Here is a 25,103-nt window from a genome sequence, read left to right on the forward strand (position 1 = left end):
TATTTAGCCTGGACACTCTGGTTAGCTTCTCCAGACCTCAGGAAGAGCTCTGTTAAGCTTGAAAGCCGGTCCCTTCTACCAACAGAAGTTGGTCAAATAAAAGATATTACCTCACCCACCTTGTCTCTCATATCCTGGGACCAAAACAGTTACAAAACTGCAAACAATTTAAAACAAAGTATTTTAAAATAATTTCCTTCTGTACTTACTGCCAGCACATGACTGGAAGGTTCCATGCTTTTCCTGGAAGGGTTGATAGCATTACAGACACCTAATCTTAGGAGCTGCATTTCTTCCACTTTGCTGGATGTGATAATGGCTCACTTCTGCCAGAAGAGTGGCAAAGAGTCCTGTGGCACCTTATAGACTAACAGACGTATTGGAGCATAAGCTTTCGTGGGTGAATACCAACTTCGTCAGATGCATGTTGTGGAAATTTCCAGAGGCAGGTATAAATATGCAAGCCAGAATCAGGCTAGGGATAACGAAGTTAGTTCAATCAGGGAGGATGAGGCCCTCTTCTAGCAGTTGAGGTGTGAATACCAAGGGAGGAGAAACTGCTTTTGTAGTTGGCTAGAAACACTGAACTAGTCTTGATAGGGTATAAAACCTATCTGTTGATGTTTTAAGTGCAATTATTTGTGATGTCTTTAAAATAAAGAGTTATTTGTCCATACTTGATGAAAGTGGGCAAATATAGCAGCATTTAAGGCATGAAAGCAGCATAAAAATGCTGGAGGACCCCAACGAGTGGCTCTACTCCAGATTTATGTTGGGTTAACTTAACTGATTTAAAGAACCAGTGTAAATCTCTGGAGGGAAGACAGAGGGGGATGCTCAAATAAGTGGTCGTGAATTCAGGATCTGTATTGTTATGTTTGGAAATGTGCACATGTGCTAAGGAAGAATGCTGCATAATCCAATGAAGAAGCCACTCCTCTTCAGTGAAATCTACCTTCCAATCACACCCAGCCAGGCTCCAATGAAATGAACTTGGTGTGCAATAATGCAGCTAATAACATAAGGAAGTGCAAGCTGTCCCTCCATCTTGCATGTTGTGAGATCTAACAGGTCCATACAGAGCATTTGCCTCACCAGATGAAATGGGAAAACAAACCCCTCTAACTCTCAGCTTCACTCTTGGATAGAATCAGGGGGAGTGCCTACAGTCAATCTATGTGGAGTTGTAGCCATGTTGGTCCCACAATATTAGAGAGACAAGGTGGGGGAAGTCATATTACTTCACTCACCTTGACTCTATACAGTCAATATAGAATTTTAGGCAATGTCACCATTTTGATTATGCTAAGTCCACATAGCCTGTCATTTTGATCATACCAAGAGAAAATGGAAGGAGGCTCCATCCTGAGATCCTCTTTAAACTCATTTAGCAAAAGGTAAAGATTACAGCACTGGGCACCAGAAAATCTACCTGGGATAGAGGAATCTAAAAGACTTCCCATGGTTAAGACACAGGACGTGGAGTCAGGCAACACTAGCTCTGTATCCAGCTGTAGTGAAATCTTCCTGTGTGATCTAAATCTATGCCTCAGTTTTCCCATCTAGAAAATGGTGATCATATGATGTGCCCCCCCAGAAGTGTTGCAATGCTAAATTCAGTACTAAGGCACTTTCAGATCCTTGAGTAGAAACACAATGGAAATGCAAAGTATTATTAAATAGGCCCTTGGCTTACAAAATGTGAGGAGACAAACTTAGGAGGTACATTTGACTTTTTAGCCTTTTCCCATGGTAAGACACTTTGCTCCTAAAAGGAGGACAAAATGCTTTACTAAAGAACATTAAACTGTATAAGAATTAAACTCCCATTCTTTGATCCATTTGGGCCATCCTGCAGAGCTAAGTTTAAAAGGACAAGAAAAAATTTATAGTATGTGGAAACATTTTAAAAATGTTTCTTTGATGCCAAAGCAGACAGACAGCTTTTGTGCTCTCACAGAAAGTTTAGGGGTGGGGCAGGCAGAGGGGACTAGTGTTGTTTCCAAGTAAATGTTTTCTTTTTTCTTTTTTATATTAGTTGCTATAATACCATTTATAAAATGGCACTCACGGTTTTGACACCCAACTTTCCTGCATAAAATGAAGGTGCAGTCATCCTTTGCTTTCACAGACAGCTGCTAATCTAATCATTCCTCACTTCAGTTATGTTCCTGAAGAGACATTATATACTCACAGTAGTGAAAAATGCCTAAATGAAAGTGCATAAAAAGTGAATATCAATGTGTGGGAAACAGGGCCCTGCTTGGGAATTTGGTCATACAGTGCTGGCAACCCAAGACTTGCGAGTTGATGGCAAAGTCCCAGCTCCTGAAGCCAACAGGTTACATAAGAATCTTGGCTTTCACTTAAAAAAAAAAAGGAAAAATAAAGAAAAAAAGACTTTCTAGCTTTCCTGGATGTGGAGGAGATCTTGGAACCATGACACCTAAAGCTCTAGAAACCAAAAGGCAAATAGAAGTACACCCCAAATTTTAAAATCTCATGATTTTTGAATGGTTGGCTTTGGCAATAATCATGTAAGTGGTTTAAAATGTGAGCCAAATATGGAAAGCTAATCCCCACTCATCTGCTTCTGCTTTTTGCGGGGTTTTTCACCCACCCAATCTGAGTGAAAAATACTGGAATACATTTGTACAGGACCCTGAAAAACTTAAACCATTTCAGAAATTAATTAGAGACCCTACACAAGTACAGTCACTGATGTCATAAAATGCAGACACGATTTAGGCAGAAAGTGAAGAACAGCATGCCAAGCTCAATATGCAGGGGAATTTATATCAGCAGAATGTAAAGGGAGCAATGGACGGTTTCTTGAAACAAATAAAAAAAATCAAATTAGCGCTGATGGAAGCAGGCTGAGACACCAGGGCACACTCGTACAAAAGGAGCCCTGGGATCTTTGATGATCAGTGTGATACGGTTTTTCATCCAAAAGACAGCATTTCCAACAATTTAGTGTCCCATAATACCATATTGGGTTAATAGTGCCTTAAAGTGAAGAGAGCCATCTTTTGAATCACCACCACTTCCTGCAGCAGGTGGTGTTCCTGGAAGGGTCTCATATAGCCTGGGACAGAACAGAATGACAGCATAAGGTAGCAATATCTGCAAGCACAGCACAAGTGAAGCTATTCTCATTGTATTTCCAGTCCAGCTGAAGCCAGCAAGCGTGGGAAATATTGACAAACAGCTTGTTCTCATGGGGTTTTTAGCCTAGTTGCCAACACCAGGAGATTGGTACAAGATGAGTATCTGAAGTGAAACTCTGTGGGTTGCCTATCACTATTCTGCACTCATATGCTATGTGATCTAGGATATTCCAAGACAAACCTGAAGTACAGTCTGTGAGGACAGGTAGCCTTACTGGAAGGGAGAAAGAAGATACACGATTTGATGAGCAACAATTAAAAGAGGATGGGTGGACTTGTGGTTAAGGCATCAGAGTTCTGCGTTCAGCTCCTGGCACTGTCATTGCCACTGATTTCCTGAGTGGCCTTAAGCAAATAATTTAATCTCTGCCTTAGTTCCCTATCTGCAAAACGGGGACAGTACTTCCTTTCTCCCATTCTTAGTCCCATTTTAGACTGTATAGCTGTTTGGGTAAGAGAGCGTCGGTGTGTATACACAGTGCCTAGCACAATAGGGAGCCCAAGCTTGGTTGGGGGCTATAGGTATACTACAATGAGCAGGAGTAGAAATATAAAGGATGCGTACCTGTTAGCAAGGAGGAAGTAGAATTTAGACAAAGTTTTTAATTCAGGTTACCGGGGCAAAAGTCATCTAATACTTAAAATGGAATTTCTTAGGACAACATATGGAGGGGAGGAAGAAGGGTGATGAAAGGAGGCTTTAGCAACAGTGTATTGCATGTCCTTTTGGCTAAGTTGTAAGCACTGTCAGAATACTAAAACCAGGTGTGTGAGGCTGATAACAAGGATGTGCTGTATGGGTAGGATATGAGAGATTACAGGAGGTGTCGCTAGACCACTAGGGAGAAGTCAGTGTCATGGAAGGTCAAACAAATCAGAATTTGCATAATGTACAACTTGGAAATAATTTCAGCAATAAGCTTATGAAAAAGGTGACTTCAGTGGGAGCAAGACTGAATCTCTCATCACTTGAGAAAAAGGTTAGATACAGAATATATTATACTTGCCAACTTGGACAGGCTAAGTTTGAAACTCAAGATGTGACTGTGCTGTAGTGTACTGAAATGAAATCTGCCGAATTGAAAGATTGTTTTTCAAACCTCATTTGTTTTCAAAATATGCAATCCTTGGGGAGGTGGATACTTTACAGCAAGTTGCTAGTGTTATTTTTTGCAGAATATCAGAATCAGACTTGTATAAGTTGACTTTTAAAAAAGTGTAACATTGCTGTGATGAAAATGGTAAACCTTAGTCAATGAAGGAAACTATTTCAAAAGGCAATTGGAACAGAGAAAAATAAATGAGAAAAGCAGGTAGCTTTGAAAGCTGCTTTAAGCAAGTTTCAATGTTTTTTTAAATTTTACAGGGATAAACTAGTTTGGTTTTAAATTGAACGATGTATGTTTATTTTTGGAGCTTTAGGAGTTGCATATAGAGATAATCTACTTCCATATCCTTCTCCCAATATCCTACCTATTCTGTCTTTGCCCTTATAGCTCTTTTTTGCCCCTGAATCTGCACAGAACTCATTGTATGATCAGGGATTTAAGTGGGCTTGATAGGAGTTGATAGTAAAACACGGTGTTGATATCAGTAAAAAGGGAAAGCTCTTTAGAGATAAATGGGACACCAACCACAGAGATGAGTGCGAAAACTAAAGGTGAACTGCAAAGGATCTTAAATACTGTGAGACACAAGGTGGGTGAAGTGATATCTTTTACTGAACCAACCCCTGCTGGTGGAAGAGAGAAACTTTTGAGCGTCACAGAGCTCTCCAGATCTGGACCCACATGGGTACCACACCACTTTAAATCATTTATGAAAGAATACAAAGAAATTCAGAGCTATTTAAAATGGAATTATTACTGCATTTACACTAAAATGAGTAACTAACAGTGACTGTCCTGTTAAAAGAAAAGGAGTACTTGTGGCACCTTAGAGACTAACCAATTTATTTCAGCATAAGCTTTCGTGAGCTACAGCTCACTTCATCGTAGTAGCTCACGAAAGCTTATGCTCAAATAAATTGGTTAGTCGCTAAGGTGCCACAAGTACTACTTTTCTTTTTGCGAATACAGACTAACACGGCTGTTACTCTGAAACCTGTCCTGTTAAAAAAATTCACTTTTTAAAGATCTCCTTATTTCATTTTGTCACAATTTGATCCCATTGAGACAGCATGCAAATTTTGGCCCTGATCCCACAAAAGCTTAAGCACAGGCATAGGTATGCTCACATGAGTAATCCCACTGGGTTTATCCATGTGAGTGAAATAGTTATCCATAAGCTTAACTGTTTCCATGGTTGGGGCCTTTGTCTCATCCCAGACCCCAGGTTCATCGGAGGTACAAAGGGAACCTTGATGAAAAATGTAGACATGTTGGGAAATGGAGACTGGGCAAAGAATACAAGGAATGGGGAAGGATCTCAGTGTTTAATAGAAAAACCCTGGTGTTTTCCTTTAAGGGATCCGTAGGAGAGCTAGTCGAAACATTTGTAATAAAACCTGTTGAAAGTGGAAAGTTTTGTTTTGTTTTTAATTTCCAATGTAAAGTTTGGGATATGTTCACCAAAGTTCATGAACTTTTCAGGAACCCTGGGCAAAATTTCAAGCAAGCCTAGGCTGATTTATGGTTTGGGTAAAAATCTAGATGGTTTTGACCCCAAGCCACAAAAAACATGGCAGTTTCTCCTGCATTTAGCTCTGTGTTTTAGCCTTCATTTGAACCCAGAACAAAGTGGAACTAGAGGTTAGAACCCACATAAGCCAAAATTGATGCTTTGCATGAAGCCCTGTGATCTGAGTCTGCTCCGTTTCTGACACCTCTCATTAGCAGTGAGCTGCAGAGCAGGCCTAGTCTGGGCTACATACGTATTGAATGAAAGCTGTTAGCATTTCAGACCTGTTCAGTGTGAATGAGTTATATTCCAATCCCACAAGCCGGTCAGTGCATCAAGCATGAGAGTCGATGGCGCATAGAGGTCTGTTCACGTGATGGCACATAGAGGTCTGTTCACCTGGGTCAGTTTGCAAAATAAAGGCCTGAGTGCTCTCCGGTCCCTTATCAGTGGGTGTCCACACAGGACAAAACTGCCATCACTACTTCACTGATTAATACTATGCTGGCAGTGTCAGTAGAAAGGCCAATTGCCTTCTTGCCCTTAGAGATGATTCCCCCAAAAGAGAAATGAGAGTTAAGACACGCTGGCAGCACACGTTGGATAGCCATTGTCTATGGTGTGTTCATTCTATAAATATTGTTGTACTCAAATTGGCACCCTTTAAGTATTAAATTTGCTTTAATAGGTAAGATGACATTTTTAAAAAAGTAAACAAAATTATGCTTTTGAGTGCAGTCTCTTGAATGGGTCCTGTATATTTTCCAGTTCCTTTCTGTTTTCTTTTTCTGCTGTGCATCAATTCCCTTGAGATGTTCCCTACTGGGGCTAAAGCATTATAATCCTCTAGGTTGACAGATTATATACTCAGAAGGGATCACTGTGATCATATAATTGGACTTCCTATATAACACTGGCCATAGGATTTATTAAGACCTGTTTGAAGTAGAGCAGATCTTTTAGAAAAAATATCCAAACTGGATTTAAAATTGCCCGTGATAGAGAACCCACCACTGCAGTTGGTCAATTATTCCAGTGATTAATTGCTCTCACTGTTACAATTTGTGACTTACTTTCAGCCTTCATTTATCTAGCTTCAACTTCCAGCCTTTGGGTTGTGGTATAGACCTTTGTCTGCTAGATTAAAAAGCCTATTATCATCAACTTTTTGTTCCCCATGCATGTACTTATAGACTGTGACCAAGTCACCCCTTAACTTTCTCTTTGTTAAACTGAGCAGATGGAGCTCATGAATCTCTCTCTATACACAGCATAAAGCATGTCTCCCAATCCTTTAATCCTTCTGGAGATTCTTCTCTGAATCCTCTCTAATCAATTAACAATGTTCTTGAATTGTGGACACCAGAACTGGCCATCGTGCTCCAGTCGTGGTTGCACCAGCACCAAACACAAAGGGGTTTACCTCGGCAGACCACCTTGTTGCTTACAGTGGTGAAATTCCTTGCATTGGATTGGATTCTGCAGCTCTCATGCACTTACTCGTGGCAGTGGTCCTAATAAAGCCACATGCCAGGATTGCAGAATCAGGCCCTAAGATGTTTCTTGGACGTAATTCAGAGAGCAATATTACTATCAAAGGGGAAAACTTTAGAGGAGGATTTTTATAACATAGCATTTTAATAGTGATATTTTCTGTGTTGGTTTCTGTAAAGCAACAGTGCAGTATAGTTTACTGCATCAGCTGCCCTGTAAGTGCTGTTCCTTTTGTCAGCCCTAAATTGTGGACCCACGTTTTAAACTATAAGCTTAACAACAGCAACCTCCTGTGCTTCTTTACAGCATGAAAATTGCTTGACTTGAGTTTTCCTCAAAGGTAATTTCTACTGAAATCAATTAATATTTTTCTTTCCTCTAGCACTTGCGGTTTGACACTCCCTTGAGTGCCAGTGCATAAATAAAATAACAGGGCCTAACAACTTGGCTGCAGAGGGGAGGGGTTGCACTCAATAGAGAACTGAACAGAAGCATCTTTAAATAACAGTATTAGAGAGTCCACGGCTCATTAAATGGTTACGCAGTAACTATATAGTCTAGTGTGCCAGATGCTAGTGGAGATTTCCTGGGACTACTAGCAGTGTATGTTTCTTTATAAGACACTGGGGTTTAGATGAGGACAATAGTGTTAGCCATGATCTTTGAGCAGAGGAGGGAGCAGGTCTTATTCCTTTTAGTTCTCCACCATCTTCCCGAGCTATTCCCCTGATACTTTCAATGGGAGTGCCTCATGACTAGCATTGTGTGGGTGGTAATATTTGCTGTGTACAAATCTCTCCTGGGAGAGAGGGAGCTGTTATTTCAATGTGATTACAGAGCTCTGGAAGCACCTCAAATTCTACAAGCTTGGTTTTCTTACACTCACCTCAAAAAAGTGCCAATCTGCCTGAAATTTACCATTTGTAGCCTCTAGCCAAAGCAGTCAGTGTGGTTGAGGTTAATCAGGTAAGATAAGTTAGAGATAATAGCATTAAGAGGTGTGCTATGCTTTTTTAAAAATGTCTCTCAAATTTGCTAGTCAGCTGTCTAACCTAGCACTTTTGTTGGTATAATTTATGTTGTTCAGGGGTGTGAAAAAAACACCCCTCTGAGTGACATAAGTTATGCTGACAGGAGTGCTGGTGTGGACAGTGCTATGTTGGCGGGAGACCCTCTCAGCCTGACATAGCTACTCCCACTTGTTGGGGATGGTTTAATTATGTTGACGGGAAAGCTGTCTCCCGTTGGCATAGAGTGGCTACACAAGCAATCTCAGGATTGTTTTGCTCAATAGTCCACAATGAAGTCTAGTGCCTAGGACTATGTTGACATGACTAGGTGCCAGAATTTAAGTAATTCAATATGGGCCACTGTCATAAATATAAAGGGAAGGGTAAACCCCTTTGAAATCCCTCCTGGCCAGGGGAAAGCTCCTCTCACCTGTAAAGGGTTAAGAACTAAAGGTAACCTCGCTGGCACCTGACCAAAATGACCAATGAGGAGACAAGATACTTTCAAAAGCTGGGAGGAGGGAGAGAAACAAAGGGTCTGTGTGTCTGTCTATATTCTGTCTTGGCCGGGGATAGACCAGGAATGGAGTCTTAGAACTTTTAGTAAGTAATCTAGCTAGGTACGTGTTAGATTATGATTTCTTTAAATGGCTGAGGAAAGAACTGTGCTGAATAGAATAACTATTTCTGTCTGTGTATCTTTTTTGTAACTTAAGGTTTTGCCTAGAGGGGTTCTCTATGTTTTTGAATCTAATTTCCCTGTAAGGTATCTACCATCCTGATTTTACAGGGGGGATTTCTTTATTTCTATTTACTTCTATTTTTATTAAAAGTCTTCTTGTAAGAAAACTGAATGCTTTTTCATTGTTCTCAGATCCCAGGGTTTGGGTCTGTGGTCACCTATGCAAATTGGTGAGGCTTTTTATCCAACATTTCCCAGGAAAGGGGGGGTGCAAGTGTTCTTAAGATCCAAGGGTGTGGGTCTGTAGTCACCTAGGCAAATTGGTGAGGCTTTTTACCAAACCTTGTCCAGGAAGTGGGGTGCAAGGTTTTGGGAAGTATTCTGGGGGGAAAGACGCATCCAAACAGCTCTTGCCCAGTAACCAGTATTAGTTTGGTGGTGGTAGCGGCCAATCCAAGGACAACGGGTGGAATATTTTGTACCTTGGGGAAGTTTTGACCTAAGCTGGTAAAGATAAGCTTAGGAGGTTTTTCATGCAGGTCCCCACATCTGTACCCTAGAGTTCAGAGTGGGGGAGGAACCTTGACATGGTGGCATAGTAGTGGGATTAACCTGAAATCATTTTGAGATCCAGTTGAGATTTTTTGAACTAGAAATACAGATTTTAAAAAGGAAATTTTTTTTCCTTTGGAGGTGCTGGAAAAGCAGCTTGTTTTCTCTCTGCTTTGGAGCCAGAGCTGAGACAAAAGGGGATTATCTTTGTGAATTGCAGGTTTTCTTTGCCTGGAGGCAGGGTACTTAACTCCTGCAGGGAAATTCACAGTCTTCCAACCCAGAGGTTTTTATTTTTTTTCCCCTAAAAGTAAATAGGGAGGGGGGTGTTCTACCCATTTGCCTGGAGACAAAAGTGGCAGGGTTTTGTTTTTTTTTAGGATTTTGATTTTTTTGTTTTACAAGGAGCACAGGTTTGAAAAGGAAATTTTTTTTTTCCGTTGGGCTGCTGGTAAGCAGGTTTCCAAGTAGTTGGAGGTTTTTTGCTTTGATTTGGGCCAAGAGCAGAGACAAGGAAATTGTCTTTTTCTGTAGGCTGACAATCACTATCAGAGAATAGGTATTCTATTCCAGCACAGCAAAATTTTACAGCCAAGTTTTGTTTGTTTATTTCTAAACCTCGGGTGTAAAGTTAGTTAAAAAACAGAGAGGTTAGGATGATAAAATCCACGACTCGACAAAAGCTGGAATTAGCCAGATTTCAGGCTAAGGAAAAACAAAGGGAACATGAAAGACAGATAGAACTCATGCGGCTGAAGAAGGAACAAGAAAGGGAGGCAGCGAGAGAGGCAGAACAACACCAAGCGGCTGCTCACAGGAGAGCTATGGAAGCAAGGGACAAAGAACTGGAGGAGAAGGAAAAAGAGAGGAAGTATGTGGAGGAGATGGAGAAGATAAAGGCTCAGCAGAATATCCCAACAAACCCTAGTAATCCTTCTCCAAGTACCACTTCCCATCCCAGAAAGTTCCCCACCTACAAGGCAGGTGATGATACTGAGGCCTTCCTAGAAAACTTCAAAAGGGCCTGCCTTGGGTACAACATCTCTACTGACCAATACATGGTAGAGCTGAGGCTGCAGCTCAGTGGACCCTTAGGTGAGGTGGCAGCTGAAATGCCTAAAGAACACATGAACAAGTATGAACTATTTAAATCCAAGGCGAGAGTCAGAATGGGGATAACACCCGAGCAGTCTCGTCGGAGGTTCAGAGCCCTAAGGTGGAAACCAGACGTGTCATTTACCTGACATGCCTACCACATTGTGAAACATTGGGATGCCTGGATATCAGGAGCAAGTGTTGAATCTCCAGTAAATTTGCCCTTCCTAATGCAAATGGAACAATTCTTAGAGGGTGTTCCTGAGGAAATAGAAAGATACATCCTAGATGGGAAACCCAAAACTGTAATTGAGGCAGGAGAGATTGGAGCCAGATGGGTGGAGGTGGCAGAGAAGAAGAAAACTGGTCGCAGTTGGAGCGGAGACCAGAAGGGACCACCCCAGACCACACCCTAGTACCGGGGGCCGCTCAAGGCCCCACCTACCTCCCAAAGAACCCTCCAGACCCCTTATCCTCCCACCACCCCATTCCCCAGCAACCCACCTCGCCCCAGTGACCCGTCAGCTGGACAATGTTTTAAATGTAACGAGCTGGGGCATGTAAAGGCCAACTGCCCCAAGAATCCCACCGCTGACACCATGTCAAGGTTCCTCCCCCACTCTGAACTCTAGGGTACAGATGTGGGGACCTGCATGAAAAACCTCCTAAGCTTATCTTTACCAGCTTAGGTCAAAACTTCCCCAAGGTACAAAATATTCCACCCTTTGTCCTTGGATTGGCCGCTACCACCACCAAACTAATACTGGTTACTGGGGAAGAGCTGTTTGGACACGTCTTTCCCCCCAAAGTACTTCCCAAAACCTTGCACCCCACTTCCTGGACAAAGTTTGGTAAAAAGCCTCACCAATTTGCCTAGGTGACTACAGACCCAGACCCTTGGATCTTAAGAACAATGAACAATCCTCCCAACACTTGCACTCCCCCTTTCCTGGGAAATGTTGGATAAAAAGCTTCACCAATTTGCATAGGTGACCACAGACCCAAACCCTGGGATCTGAGAACAATGAAAAAGCATTCAGTTTTCTTACAAGAAGACTTTTAATAAAAATAGAAGTAAATAGAAATAAAGAAATCCCCCCTGTAAAATCAGGATCGTAGATACCTTACAGGGAAATTAGATTCAAAAACATAGAGAACCCCTCTAGGCAAAACCTTAAGTTACAAAAAAGATACACAGACAGAAATAGTTATTCTATTCAGCACAGTTCTTTCCTCAGCCATTTAAAGAAATCATAATCTAACACGTACCTAGCTAGATTACTTACTAAAAGTTCTAAGACTCCATTCCTGTTCTGTCCCTGGCAGAAAAAACTACAGACAGACCCAGACCCTTTGTTTCTCTCCCTCCTCCCAGCTTTTGAAAGTATCTTGTCTCCTCATTGGTCATTTTGGTCAGGTGCCAGCGAGGTTACCTTTAGCTTCTTAACCCTTTACAGGTGAGAGGAGCTTTCCCCTGGCCAGGAGGGATTTCAACGGGGTTTACCCTTCCCTTTATATTTATGACAGCCACATGCGACCACCTGCAATTACACTGAATAGTAACTTTACTAACAGTTCCACTGAAGTCAAAGGGGCTACTACTGGCATAAGACACTGTTCAATGTAAGGGCAGCAGAATGTGGACCTGTGAAAAGGAAGCTCACAAAATTGTCATATATTGCTGGCAAAACTAGTGGGATTAATAAGTGTCGTAAACCAAGGAGCTAAAAATATCTGCACTCCCACGTGGTAAAAAAATCTTTGTAAACATATGTGGCTTAAATAAATTCTAACCCTATCCTGATTTTACAGCAGATTATTTTCCCCTCTGCTGTAAGTCCAGTGACTCAATGGAGTCATTGACTCCTGAGGTAGAAATGGAGTGACTCCTGATTTCTACCTCAGTGAAAAGAGATCATAGGCGATGTGGATCTTCACTAGTGAACCTGCGGAAACTTGTGCATTCTGTGATTAAAATAGTGCAATGTTCAGAGAGTTTGTAAATTTTTTGCGCAATAGAAATTCTACTGAGTCTGTAGAAGACAGCTTCTAACTGCATGTGGTCCAGCACTGATAAACAAGGGTGGCCAGATTGCTCTATCCCACCAAAAAATCTGTTGAAAAGGACCAGAGGAAATGGAAAACTCTTTGAGATCCCTCTGATGGAGTTTCCTAAGAAGCATCCTTTCATATGGGAAGGGGGTCACATTGTCAGAGGGCAAAGTCTCCCAACTTTGTGGGGCTGAGGGGATTGTGGGGGAAAGGAACCCAGATGATATTTATTATGGTAATCCCCCCAAATTCCAATCCAGTTAATTGTGCTAAGCACAATACAAACCTGACCGTTCTGGTCTCAAAGAGTTTATAATCTCAAAAAAGAAAGGGTGGGCAAAATGGCTAAAACATACAAGCAAAGTGATCAGGGTGATGCTAGGCACAGGTCTTGTTAGTTCCTTTTTTTCTTAACGCTCCCCTTGACCTCCCCCACACTGTTTATGGAGCATTCCCAACTGCCATCCCAAGCAGCTATTAGGTTTTTTCTTTTTCATTTTAACTGTTACCTGTATCCTCTCTCCATTTAACGCTTCCTCTCAGAAAAAGCCTGGGTAAGTAGAAAGCTTTTGCAACGTGCCTTGAAGCGTGTATAGTTATGGAGTGTATACAGTATAATTATGCATAGCACAATGAGACATCATGAAGAGCCTTTGTTTACAGCCTCTCCATCATGAGGGTAGAATGAACAGATTCATTGAGGAAATGCAAAAGCAGCTGCTTTTGGCCAGCTTCTGTTGTTCTCTTTGGCAAAGACATAGAGGCAAATTAATCCCTGGTGTGACTCTACTTGAAGTCAGAGAGTTACACTAGGAACAAACTGGGCCCATTGGACGTAGAATACTGTTTTCAGATCCCCTTCTCCTAACTTGTACCATTTCTCTTTCCATAGAGAGCCTGTGAGAAAGGAGACTCTGCTTCTAAAAAGGTAGGATTTCTTTTTAGTCACAGACTGAATAGTTTTTCATTTCATCAGACTATTGTTAGTAGTTCTGTTTGTCTGCCAATGCCACTCCTGCAGCAATGTGACTACGTAACTAACTAATTGTAGGAAAAACAATGATTTTAGTATATTTAAAATAATTCCATTAATGAATGGACATGAAGCATACAATTGTATGGCATTGGGCAAGACCCCAATATGTTGTTTATGAAAGCATTGAATTTCTTATGAAGGGGAGAGTGAGTCCAGGAATGAGAACCTCCAGCAACCAAAAAACAAAACAACCTTCCCCCTCCCCCACACCAGTAGAAATGACAAATGATAGTCTCTAATATTATAGTTGCAAGTAAAAAAGTTCTATGAGGGCAAATTTTTGACTGCATTTAATAAAATACACTGATACTTATTAGCAAAAGTTAACAGGATGGTTGATGTTTCATTTTTGTTAGTTTTACAGCCAAACATGTTTCCCTACTATGAGCCCAAGTGGTGCCTCTCAAATAAAACCCTGCCATTTATAATTTGCTGAGGCTTCCTTTGTCTTCTACAAGGCAGCTGGCAGGAATACTGACCTCCCTAGAGTAAAACCTTGCCAGCACTAACTAATCAATATTCAGCTGAGTAGGCTGCTCATTATGTGGACATTGATTAGCTCTGGAAGTGACTCGCTCTGTACGTGTCTCATTCTGTAGTTGCTTCCCCCTACCGCACATGCACACATTCCTGTAAACACAATCTTCCTTGTGTGCAAAGCCCTGGAACGAAATCCCATATCCATTTGAAGCTCAGACAGACTAGCCTATTCTCAGCTATAAAGAGACAATTTTGAGGTGACATGCCTTTCCCAGTCCTATGCATTTCTTTATACCAAGAATGATTTCAACGCTTAGTTCCTAGGAACATTTTTTATTAAGAGTTTTAAGTTACGCCAGTGGAGGTGTTTGCTCTATTTTACTTAAGTTGTCATTGCATACTATTTATATTGATTTCATGGATTTTGTATACTATTTATATTGACTGCATAGATCATCTTACGTGGCTGTGCAGAGGAGTAAGCCCCCAACCCCATCCCTTACGAGACCTGCTCAAACCATGGCCCCAGAAGGAGTAAGAAAGGGCTGCACAGCCCAGACTATCCCCCATGAGCAAATGGACAGGAAGGGATGAGGAGTGGCAGACCCATGGTGCTGCCCCGCCCCTCCGACATACCAGTGTACTGGGTTGCATTAGAGAGGACACTGCACCCTGAAATAGTATATAATCATTTACTCTGTCCAATTCAAGAGAGGAGAAGTTATGCCTCTGAGACTCAATGCTTTCTAAGTGTTCTCCCTGAGGCAGGGCACCTATGCACTGCTCCATACTCAGTCTGGCAAAATCTAGCTCATATACTTAAATCAGCAAAGATGCCAATCCACCATGCTAGGCAGCCTAACAATTTAAAATCCACAATCCACACCAGAGTAATTGTCATTCAGTAAAGCAGTGGTAGAAAATCTGCCTACAGTGTGAATTAAAAGTATTTAAATATCCCAAGGCTTAATTTTGCAGGTTATATATTGTGAATACAGATTTACAGAAGATTTAGTAGAATATAGATAACAACACTTTGTGGTACAGATGTAGTTATTCCTGTTTTAAACTTTTCAGCTTAGTTTAGGAGCAGGAATTAGAGTCATATAGGAGAGTTCAAGGGAGGAGGAACCCAGAGCCGGGGATGAGAGACATATGCATCAGAAGGAAAGTAGTTGGAAGATCCATGCAACTATGAAACTGAGTCCCGCCCACCCCTCACTAGCATAACAAGGGGGCTACCCTTGATGGTGCTGCATGGAGATCAGACCTGCTGTTTACCCCCTGATGCTGTGCAAAGGTAGAACACTGCATTTATTAGCAATCTGTAAGCATATAAAATCAATGGAGCTACTCATGCTAATCAGTGCACGGGTGTTGGAAACTGGCTATCCCTGATTATTGCTTTAATCCCACTCTTGTTTGGGGTGAACCACAGATTTGTCAGTGGCTTGTCTGGTGCAGCTGCCTATTCTGATATGCACCTTGGAGACAGGAGCTGGGCAAAAGCCAACTCAGTGACTGTTGCCAGCAATATAATCTTGTCCAGTCATTTGCACGTACCAGAGAGTCAGTGACAGCTATGTGAAAAATGGCAAGCTAGCATCAGAATAGGTATATTTAGCCAGCTGAGTTTCCTGTCAGCTGCCTGTCTTCCTGATCAACAGAAAACAAGGCATGTGATGCAGTGAATCTATCTGGTTGTCACTGAATGTTTAATGAAACGTAAATCAGGGGTTAAAGTAAAGAAGAACAGTGGAGAAGCAGCTTCTCTGCTGAAGTGGAAGTAGCTTCTTCATAAATAGACAATATGCCAATTATCCCCTCTAGTTGCAGAATGACATTTAAGACCGCAAAATACAAATTAAATCCGCTATGAATAATGTGATATTGCACAAACTACAGCATTTCATCTCTAGAACAAGACAAAGCCACTCACTTTCCACTGTGAACTTTCCTACTGTTTAATGAAATGCAACTATATCTTTAGCTTCATTTATTCGGTTTATAGTTTGCTACTGGAATTTGCATCATAAATATGCAGGCTTATTAGATATTATTACCAATAGAGATTTACAATTCCAAGTTGGATTTGGTTTCAAAAGAGCCACTGGTCACTCATCAGTAAAGTGTTCTACTTAACTGGCTTTACCTGCAAAAATCCATGCTGAACACAAGAAGCCTCCTTTTCTAAGGTTACGAAGGAAACTGATTGGATGCATATTTTGAAGACTTCTCATGTTATGTGGATTCTTTACAATACCACAAGCCTGTTCTTTGGTTACTGTTACATTTCTTGCTAGCTATAGTTTATTCTAATGTTCGATGGAGGAAAACTCCTGGCCAAATTAAGTTATAATCAAGATTTACAGCCATGACTTTATAGTTACCAACTATTACCTGAAACTAGGACAAAAAAACCTGTGTTAAAAAAACAATATTTGGTACCTATCAGTTGTCCCAGGTATGTACAATTCTTTATATTGAACTTCAGAGACTTTTGCTTTTGCTACAAGCACATTTTACAATGGCCCCAAGGAAAAAAGGGATAATGAAATAAAGAGTAAAAATTATTAAGTCTATTTTGTAAAACTGAATATTTCAGTTTAAGCACAAGGCCATACCAGCTGCATCTCATTCAAAATGTGTAGGTGCTGACCTGGAGCTTTCATTTCTCGGGCATTCCCAGTGAAGTGTGTGTATGCATTCTGGACACAAAAGTGAAGTTTTAAGATTGTTTGGAAAGTTTTCTTGAGGAAATTATTGTTGCTTTGTATGAGTTATACTAACTCTGCTTTTTCAAAAAAGCCTATTCCTCTTTAGGAACCTGGATCTTAGAGGTATAAGTAGATTGTATACACTGAATTCTCCAAGGTAGCTGCATATCAATCTGTGGCTAGAAATCTCTGTAGGCTTTTGAGGCTACTCAGTTTTCTCCTTTGTGTTCGGTTTTCCTCTCAGGCAGCAAGTCTTCTGATGCTCCACCTGTTGGAGACAGACAGCTGTGGGAGTCAGAAGGCAATCCACTTTTGTAGGGGGTGGCCTTGTTAATAAGTTCTAGGGCTTGTCTATACTGGCAAGTTTCCGTGCAGTAAAGCAGCTTTTTGCGCTCAAACTGCAGATGTGTACACACTGCCAAGCCACTTTGTATGCAGAAACTCCTCAGCTGCAGCGCTGCAAAAACCCACCTGGACGAGAGTCGTAGGCTATTTGTGTAGAGGCTCCAGCGCTCTATTGCCAGTGTAGACACTTGATTGCTTTCTGCGCTGTAATTGGCCTCCGGAGCAGTTCTGTAATGCCTCAAGTGACCGCTCTGCTCATTGTTCTTAACTTGGCTTCCCTGGAGACATGCGCCCCTCCCCTTTCAAAGCACCGTTTCTGACAGCCGTTGTGTGCTGTGCTGATCTGCTCCGGGACACAAAGCAAACCATTAATGTGGAACGCTTGTGCTGTTGAACACAGAGGCAGGTGTCTGTATGTGTGTGTGGGAGAGAGAGATTGCTGTGCAGTGAGCCCAGGGACGGAGGTGGGGGCTGATGTCGGGGTTTCCCCCTCCCCCTGCCTCAGGACTGGTTGCTTCCTGCCACTGTCTGAATTTACAAGACAGCATGCTGACACACTCTCTGTCTCCCAAAACACACTGTCTCTCTACCCCACTCCATACACACACACACTCTCCCCCCACACACTTCAGTTGAAAAGCTGGCAATGTAGTAGGATGCCCATGGAACAATAGCATTGGGAAACCTGCATCATATGACACTGTGCTTGCCCCATAGACACTGCAAACCCTTCCCAAAGCACCCTGCGGCCAGTTGCACTGTGCGATAGCTACCACAATGCACTGCTGTTTTCGCCATTGCAAGAGCTGCTAATGTGGATGCGCTCCAGCGTCACAAGGAACACAGTGTGGACACACAGCAGTGGTTTAATTCCAGCGTTTTAATAATTTTCTGCACTTGTGGTGCAGAATCTTGCCAGCGTACACATACCCTCAGGGTACTGGCTTCATGTGCTGGTTAGGAGGAGCTACACCCCAGCATCCGGAATTGCATAAAAGACCAAACAAAGCACTTAGATCTTTGTTCTCCTTGTTCCTATGTGCCTGGTATGCCAGTGCAGATATTGGCATATATATATATATATATATATAAATTTGAAGTTATTAACTAGTTATAAATATATACATTTGAAGTTATTAACCAGTTATAGCTTTCAGTAGTCTTTGCCCATAGCCAAGGGTGTCTAAATTTTTTATTACAAAAGATAGCTAAAAGTGAATCCTAATTTAACTTTAAAAGCTAAAAATTAAGAGCTGGCAGAGCAGTGCCATGTCAATGCCCGCTAGGCTGGGCAAAACAGCTGGAGCTGCAGGAGGGTGGGAAGGACTGTGTTCATTACCCAACAGTATCCAAAATTGGGTTTCATCATCATTTCTGAACACCAGTCATTGTTCTTTCAGCAGGTTTGTTGCTCATTTGGGGTGTTAATTTGGAGTGCAACAAATGAATTTAAAGTAGTACTTGCCGGTCCAGAACATGTAAGGAATAGAATGAGAGGGCTTAGTTAATAAATGCAATCACAATATCTTTTACAAGACACACAACTGCAGGTTTCAAGACATTTGCAACAGATACTCCCCAGCTACTGACTGCGAGGTGCCAATTTCTAGAAATGCAGCCAGGCAACACTCATTATCAAGGGGTAAAACTAATACATTGAAGCAGTAGGTGTTCATTTAATAAAGAACAGTTTTAGGTTTTACCCTGAGATAATTATACAGCACGTTGATTTATGACTTTTTCCTAATCATGCTTATAGAATTCTAATTCTGAAAGGACTATTGCTACGGTTGCCATCTATCCTTCAAATCAGTGTACTGAATTAACAAAGCTAGAATATTTTCTTTGAGCATGGAGGAGGGTTATTCTAGACAGTAACTGATTTGCATGTATTTGGCCTGCAATTTTGATTTCTTTGATATACACTGGCAACTAAATGTGAGCTCTTTATGTTCCTGGACATGTGAGAAGACAGACAAGATGCAGGGAATGCAGCTTAATTAAGGCTATAACTTTATTAACTGAACTTATTAGGGAGCTATCCAGCAATACCTCGGAGTGCAGGCCATTCCTTCCTTAATGCATTCAACTTAGTGGAGGGCTGCTGTCAGCCCCCCGCCCGTCCAGAACTGGTCCCCAGCCCATTGCTCAGATCCTGCCATGCTTCCCCTGTGTGAGGTTTAAGGGGCTGGAGTAATGGGATTGCATCCTTGCTGTATCAGATATTAGGAACCTATCCCTTTTTCCCAGCATCTCTAAGGGATGCTTTCCTCTAAATCCACTTCTGATTCTGGTTTATCAAGCAACCAGACCCCTATGGAATAAATACTTGCACTGGAAACATGTCACCAGGATGTGCCAGCAATTAGCTTGGCTGCCTCCCCCACAACAGGCTGGTTCCCCGATAATTAACCTCTCTAACAATATATACTTGCTCCCCTGTCAGAGAGATGTCTCTATCGTCCCTGAGTAGTTCACGTACTAAATATGGTATCTATGATTAGTAATTACTGACCCTCCCCATTCCAGCTGCTTTACACATCTTCTGGCCTTGTCAACCCATGGAGGCCTGGCAGCTCCCTGCTGTCTCCTCTGCTGAAGCATTTCAGCCCAGATCAGGGGCCAAGTGCACAGTATTATCTCTGCACAGCCAGTCACCAGCTCCTGTGATCTCTTCACTTGATCCTAAAGGAAGGGATAAACAGGCAGTGTTTAGCTAACAAGACACTGAATTATCCATCCCAACAGGGGCCTCCTTATCCTTGTTTGCATTCAGATGCCACCCTAGATAAGCATAACCCATTTGGGGGTGGCAGGTCACTTGAATTCACTGTGTGCCCCTGCTGCGCTGCCCTCCACCACATGCGCTCTTCACTGCTGCCCTGGCTCCCTCTGCTGCAACCTGGGGTGATTTCCAGCCAGTCTTCACTGGGACCCTGCTGGTCACCCTGTGGCTCCTGGGGACAGATTGTTATTAAGTGCCAATAAAAAGGCCTACCTAGCAATCCCTCTCGTAGGTGGATTAAGACTCACTCAAGGAAGCATCTTCTTGTGGCTTTGTTACCTGGTTTCGAGTAGTGAAGCAGCACTGGTTCACTCCATGAATGAGCCTTTGATTACATCAGCTATTCTGGAGAAGATGCTATAAATCTCCACTGCCTTCTGCACTGGAACTTTGTCAAATGCTTTCTCAAAAGTTAATGAAGCACAGAGCCAGATATTTGTCTCTGCAGAAGCTGTTGTTAGTGCCAGCTTTGAAGGTGAAGATGTAATCTGGACTCACTCTTCTACAATTAGAACTTGCTTGCGCACTTATACACTAAAGCCTATAAAATTTGTCTAAGGAGTACACTGCTGATGCATTTGCTACTAGCTGACGTTTCTGGAGTTGTTGCAGTCCATTATATTTCTAGGAGGTCTCCTTTGCTGCCAATAGAACTAACTTTATGCCTTTGAGTGACTCATCTTATTTTGAAACACACGGTATGGACACGTGACAAGTTAACCAGTTGCTTCCTAACTGCTGATTTTAGTTGAGCTGTTTTAGTGTAAAGGAGGAAGGTGATATTCCTACAGCAATTACCTGTCCCCTTTGATACATTTTCATATGAAGAAAGAAAAAGAAAGCTATCTTTAGGATGTAAGGAACTTTTATGATAGACACCTGCTCCTTATTTTTAATTTATCCACCAAGAGCTGTGAGAAATGCTGTTTTGGTTTGCAAGGATTCATGCCAACTTTATTTTTTTTTCCACCTACATTTACATCCCTTGAGTTTCCATCTCGGCTCTGATGAGATACACACTACCATGGTACCCGAGTGCCTCGTATTAATGAATTTATTCTTCCAACACGCCTGTGATGTAGGGAGACGGGGAACTGAGGCACAGAGAGATTAAGTGCATTGCCCAAGGTCACACAGGGAATCTGAGGCAGATGAAGGAACTGAATGCAGATATCCTGATTCCAAGGCTGGTGCCCTAACCACAAAACCATCCTTCCTCCCTTCAGGTTTGAATGAGCTCAGAAATTTAAAATGAAACCAAACTGTCACGTTCATAGCTAGCTTCAGGTCAGAATGATGCAGAGTCACAGGTTTGACTGGTTTCCATCCAGAATCATAAACTTAGGTCACGTTCACTCAGCCCCAATTTCCAAACCTGGCATGAGGCTTGTGTCTGCGGCAGAGTTTAACCTGTGTTGTGGTTTCGTCAGAGAAGTTTCCTTGCAGCTCTACTTGAGGCCTTGGTACATGCCCAGCACTGAGCTTCCTTTGCTACAGCAGCAGCCTGTCAGCATCTCACGTTTTGATCCTAAGGCCACTGAGGGAAAGGAGCTGGCTTCACAGATGAATTCAGAGCTGTTTCTTTTTATATTGCTGCTCAGTCCTTTTCCAGTCCCCTTGGGAACACTCCCTCCCCTTCTTGGTCAGTTCTATACTGAGAAGCGAAGTTGCTTCTGGTAAAAGATAAAAGTTACTCTTTGCCTCTGAGTCAAGCTTAGCTCAGCTGCTCCTGGGTCAGCCAGGAGAGGTTTCCTTTCAGGTCACCTAGTAACTGTTTCTGGTCTCAGACCATGGACTTTGGGTCTTGGCAGGTTTACACTACCGCTTAAATCAATCTAACGTATGTCGCTTGGGGCATGAAAAAGCCGCCCCTCCCCTGGAACGACGCAAGTTTCGTGCTCTCCTCACCCAGTGCTATGTCAGCTGAAGATGCTCTCCCACTGACATAGCTTCTGCTTCTCACCGAGGTGGAGTAATTATGCCAATGGGAGAGTGCTCAACCGTCGGCATAGTGCGTCTTCACCACATGGGCTACAGCGGTGCAGCTACATCAGTGCAGCTGCGCCAATGTAGCACTGCAGTGTAGACTTGCCCTCAGGTTGGTTGTGGTGCTACACCCTGTTAGAGTTAGGGGAACTCAGTTAATTCTACTCTAAGGGTGTGTCCACCAACTGGCACACAACAGTTTCCAGTACTGCCATTTGTTCTCTCCAAGTTAAAGTGAGGCTGGATGCCCTCACATTTCTCCACCATTTTGGAATGCCTCTCTTGTCACATCAGTTTCTGCTTCCTCAGGCCTTGCATACCTCATGAAGGTACAAATTTAGGGTCAGAGGAGCAAAAAGAACATTCCTTAAGAGCACCCTTCTTCCTAGCTGTAGGTCACTAAGCTAGGAAAACACGTACTTAGAACTGCATGGCCTGTACAGTCCAGACGGCAGCAATGGGTCATCCCTCTAGACTTTTACCTCTGGATTCTTGAATTCAATTCCTGCCTTGTATCACTAGTAGAAGTGAGCTTAGTATCTCATCTTGGTCATTTCTAGCCAAAATGACTTTGCCAGCTTAGGACTTGAATAGCAGGGAATGCTGAGAACCAGAGCTCTCTGGAGGAAGCTGGTAGGAGTCTGACTTCATTATGAATAGGTCTAGCAATTCCTATTTGCCACTCATTTTTATGAACTCCAATGGACACTTAAAACCCCCACCCCCCTTAAAGCTAAACTATGTCCGTGTATTGTTTGCAGTCAGTGAAGGTGGATCAGTTGAGGAGTGGACAACTGTACACTTCCAGTACTTGGGTTGCTGGGCTTGATAAGTTTCATACTCACATCTGCCTGGCTTTGCAGTTTTCCCCGGCTACTGTCAATAAAAATTGAGAGGCATAATAATTAAGATCCTCTTTCAATGTGGTTAAATTGCTTTTCTAGGCAATTACATGGGGCTATTTGATTGTTCTTTTCATCATGGTTTCTTGGAGGGACATTTCATTACAATTTGGTGGATTCTATACAGCACACATGAAACCTTATGAAGCAATGTAAATTATAATGAGGCTACATCAAGACAGCAAAACATTGTAAGGTTACACAATAACAAACATTTCAAACCATATTTGTTGGTAGCAAAGCTGCTCCAGCCACCATCTGTGCAATAAGTCAAAAGTGTCTGTATTGTAAAGAGAATGGGGAGATCCCATTATTTTCCAAAGATGGATTTACAGTCCAATAAATGCTGCTGGCATACTATATGCAATAAGACACATTGGTAACCCTGGTTTAATCATCACTATCCAGATGAAAACCCTTTGGAGACTAGCATCTAAGGTAGAAATTGTGAATCTGTTTTGCTACAGACAGATTTCATTAGGACAATTGATATCACTTTTCAGTGTTGTGGACCTAGGAAGACTCTGCTTAATGAATCACAGGAGGCCAAAACCATTCCAAAGCATATTCATACTTTTTTACGGCTTTAACTTGTTTATGTTTTATTCATTGTATGCTCATGGCTGCCGAAAGACAAGTTAAGAAATAATGTAGAATGCCACACAATAGTACCACAACTGCAATTACAATGAGAGCCATCAGAGCAATAAAATGAAGTCACCCCTCTATCCAATTATGTGTTAAAGAGAACTCCTAAGCACCCCATTGCTTTTAAAGTCCATTTCCTCCCTCCTTCACCTAGTTTAAAATATTCCAGGAATGCTCCTCCATACCTCCAGCTGTCTTTTCCCTTCCCTACTCACTGACATTAAGCACATATCACTCTGCATAGATATCCTTGCACTGCCTTCCAGTTCCGAAGAACCACTTTTGAAGCTAACATCTGACAGCAGGTGTAACCTATTGCACAGCACTGACTTAAAAAAACCCACTTATTTGACTAGTTACTTCCTTAAAAAGGGATTTTTTAAAAAAAAAATACACATTTTTATAGTTTTCACAATTTATAAAGATAATCAAATCTTCAGCACAGCTGACAAAGGCTGGATTTCTCTCCTGCATGTCTGTGCAAGACGCGAGGGTACGAGGAGTCTTTCCCTGTCTTATTCCTCCTCCACAGGGACCAGGCACAGAACTGCAAGTCCCCACACATGCTTGAGCAAGGATAACTCTCTGTTAGCGCTAGCCACCCCCAAAAAGACAAAAGGCATGGCCATGCCCCCCCCTGCACCTTCCAGTACAGAGTGCTAGCCTCAGAAGAGTTGCTCCCTAGAGCGGGAAACCATGGGGATACACTGGGGCACAATTCTTCCTGGGGTCCTAGTGGGATAGCTCAGTTCCACAGCACCCAAAAGCAGGACAATTCCTTCAGGACAAAATCTGGCCCAAATAATTTGCTTACAATTGTAGCTTGTTGGTGCTTTACTTTGAGGAATTGCAAGGATCAAAGGATCATAACTTGTTCAAAAGCACAACAAATGAAAAATCAGCACAACTTCTAGCATCAGGCTGTTTTTGTTGAACTGAGTTCATTCTGCTGCAGCAAGCTGTATAGATGCAAATGTTTGTTCTTGTCATGTATTAGCGTAGTATAATATGCAAAGGGTCTTTCAGCACTTGTGCTGTGGACTGGCACAAAAAGACAGCCAAATGTAATATTTGTCAAGACTGGAAAATGTTCTGTGTTAGCCTGCCAAACCTAAATGATGACTTCTGTTCATTCAGTCCCGCGGAGGCTATTTCTTCAATTGTCTGTATTTTGAGTTTAAATATTATTTGTGGTAAGCAAAAAACTGGCAAAAATATTGTATTGAATCTTTTTCAGAGGTTTTGTTTTTATGGCAAAGACTCAGTTTCACTTGTGCAAGTCATACTGCCCTGAGTTATATACATGTTCATGTAATTCCTAGTTGTTTCAGGCACAGCTCTTTATTTGCAAGATGCATTTTCGCTAAGTAATAATTCTTTTAAAGAAAATAAAGTTCAAACCTAATTCCAGATGATTTACACATCTTGTGTTGTCTAACATCAATAAACAAGAGTGCCCTTTCCAGTTGTCCCACAGCTTCCTTCTACATGACTTCTAGAGCCTCCCTTCTGTTTACTGGTTGCAGGAGA

General features: G+C 42.0%; 1 protein-coding gene across 1 annotated transcript in view; it reads left to right on the forward strand.

Moving 5' to 3' along the window:
* Positions 1-25,103, forward strand: part of ARHGEF4 (Rho guanine nucleotide exchange factor 4) — a 331,988-nt gene that overhangs the window by 4,272 nt on the left and 302,613 nt on the right. Inside the window, 1 exon segment of the mRNA XM_073360097.1 lies at positions 13,567-13,602. Within this exon segment, the coding sequence (XP_073216198.1) occupies positions 13,567-13,602 (36 nt within the window).

Source organism: Lepidochelys kempii, chromosome 9, assembly GCF_965140265.1.
Source record: "Lepidochelys kempii isolate rLepKem1 chromosome 9, rLepKem1.hap2, whole genome shotgun sequence".
Lineage (NCBI taxonomy): Eukaryota > Metazoa > Chordata > Testudines > Cheloniidae > Lepidochelys > Lepidochelys kempii.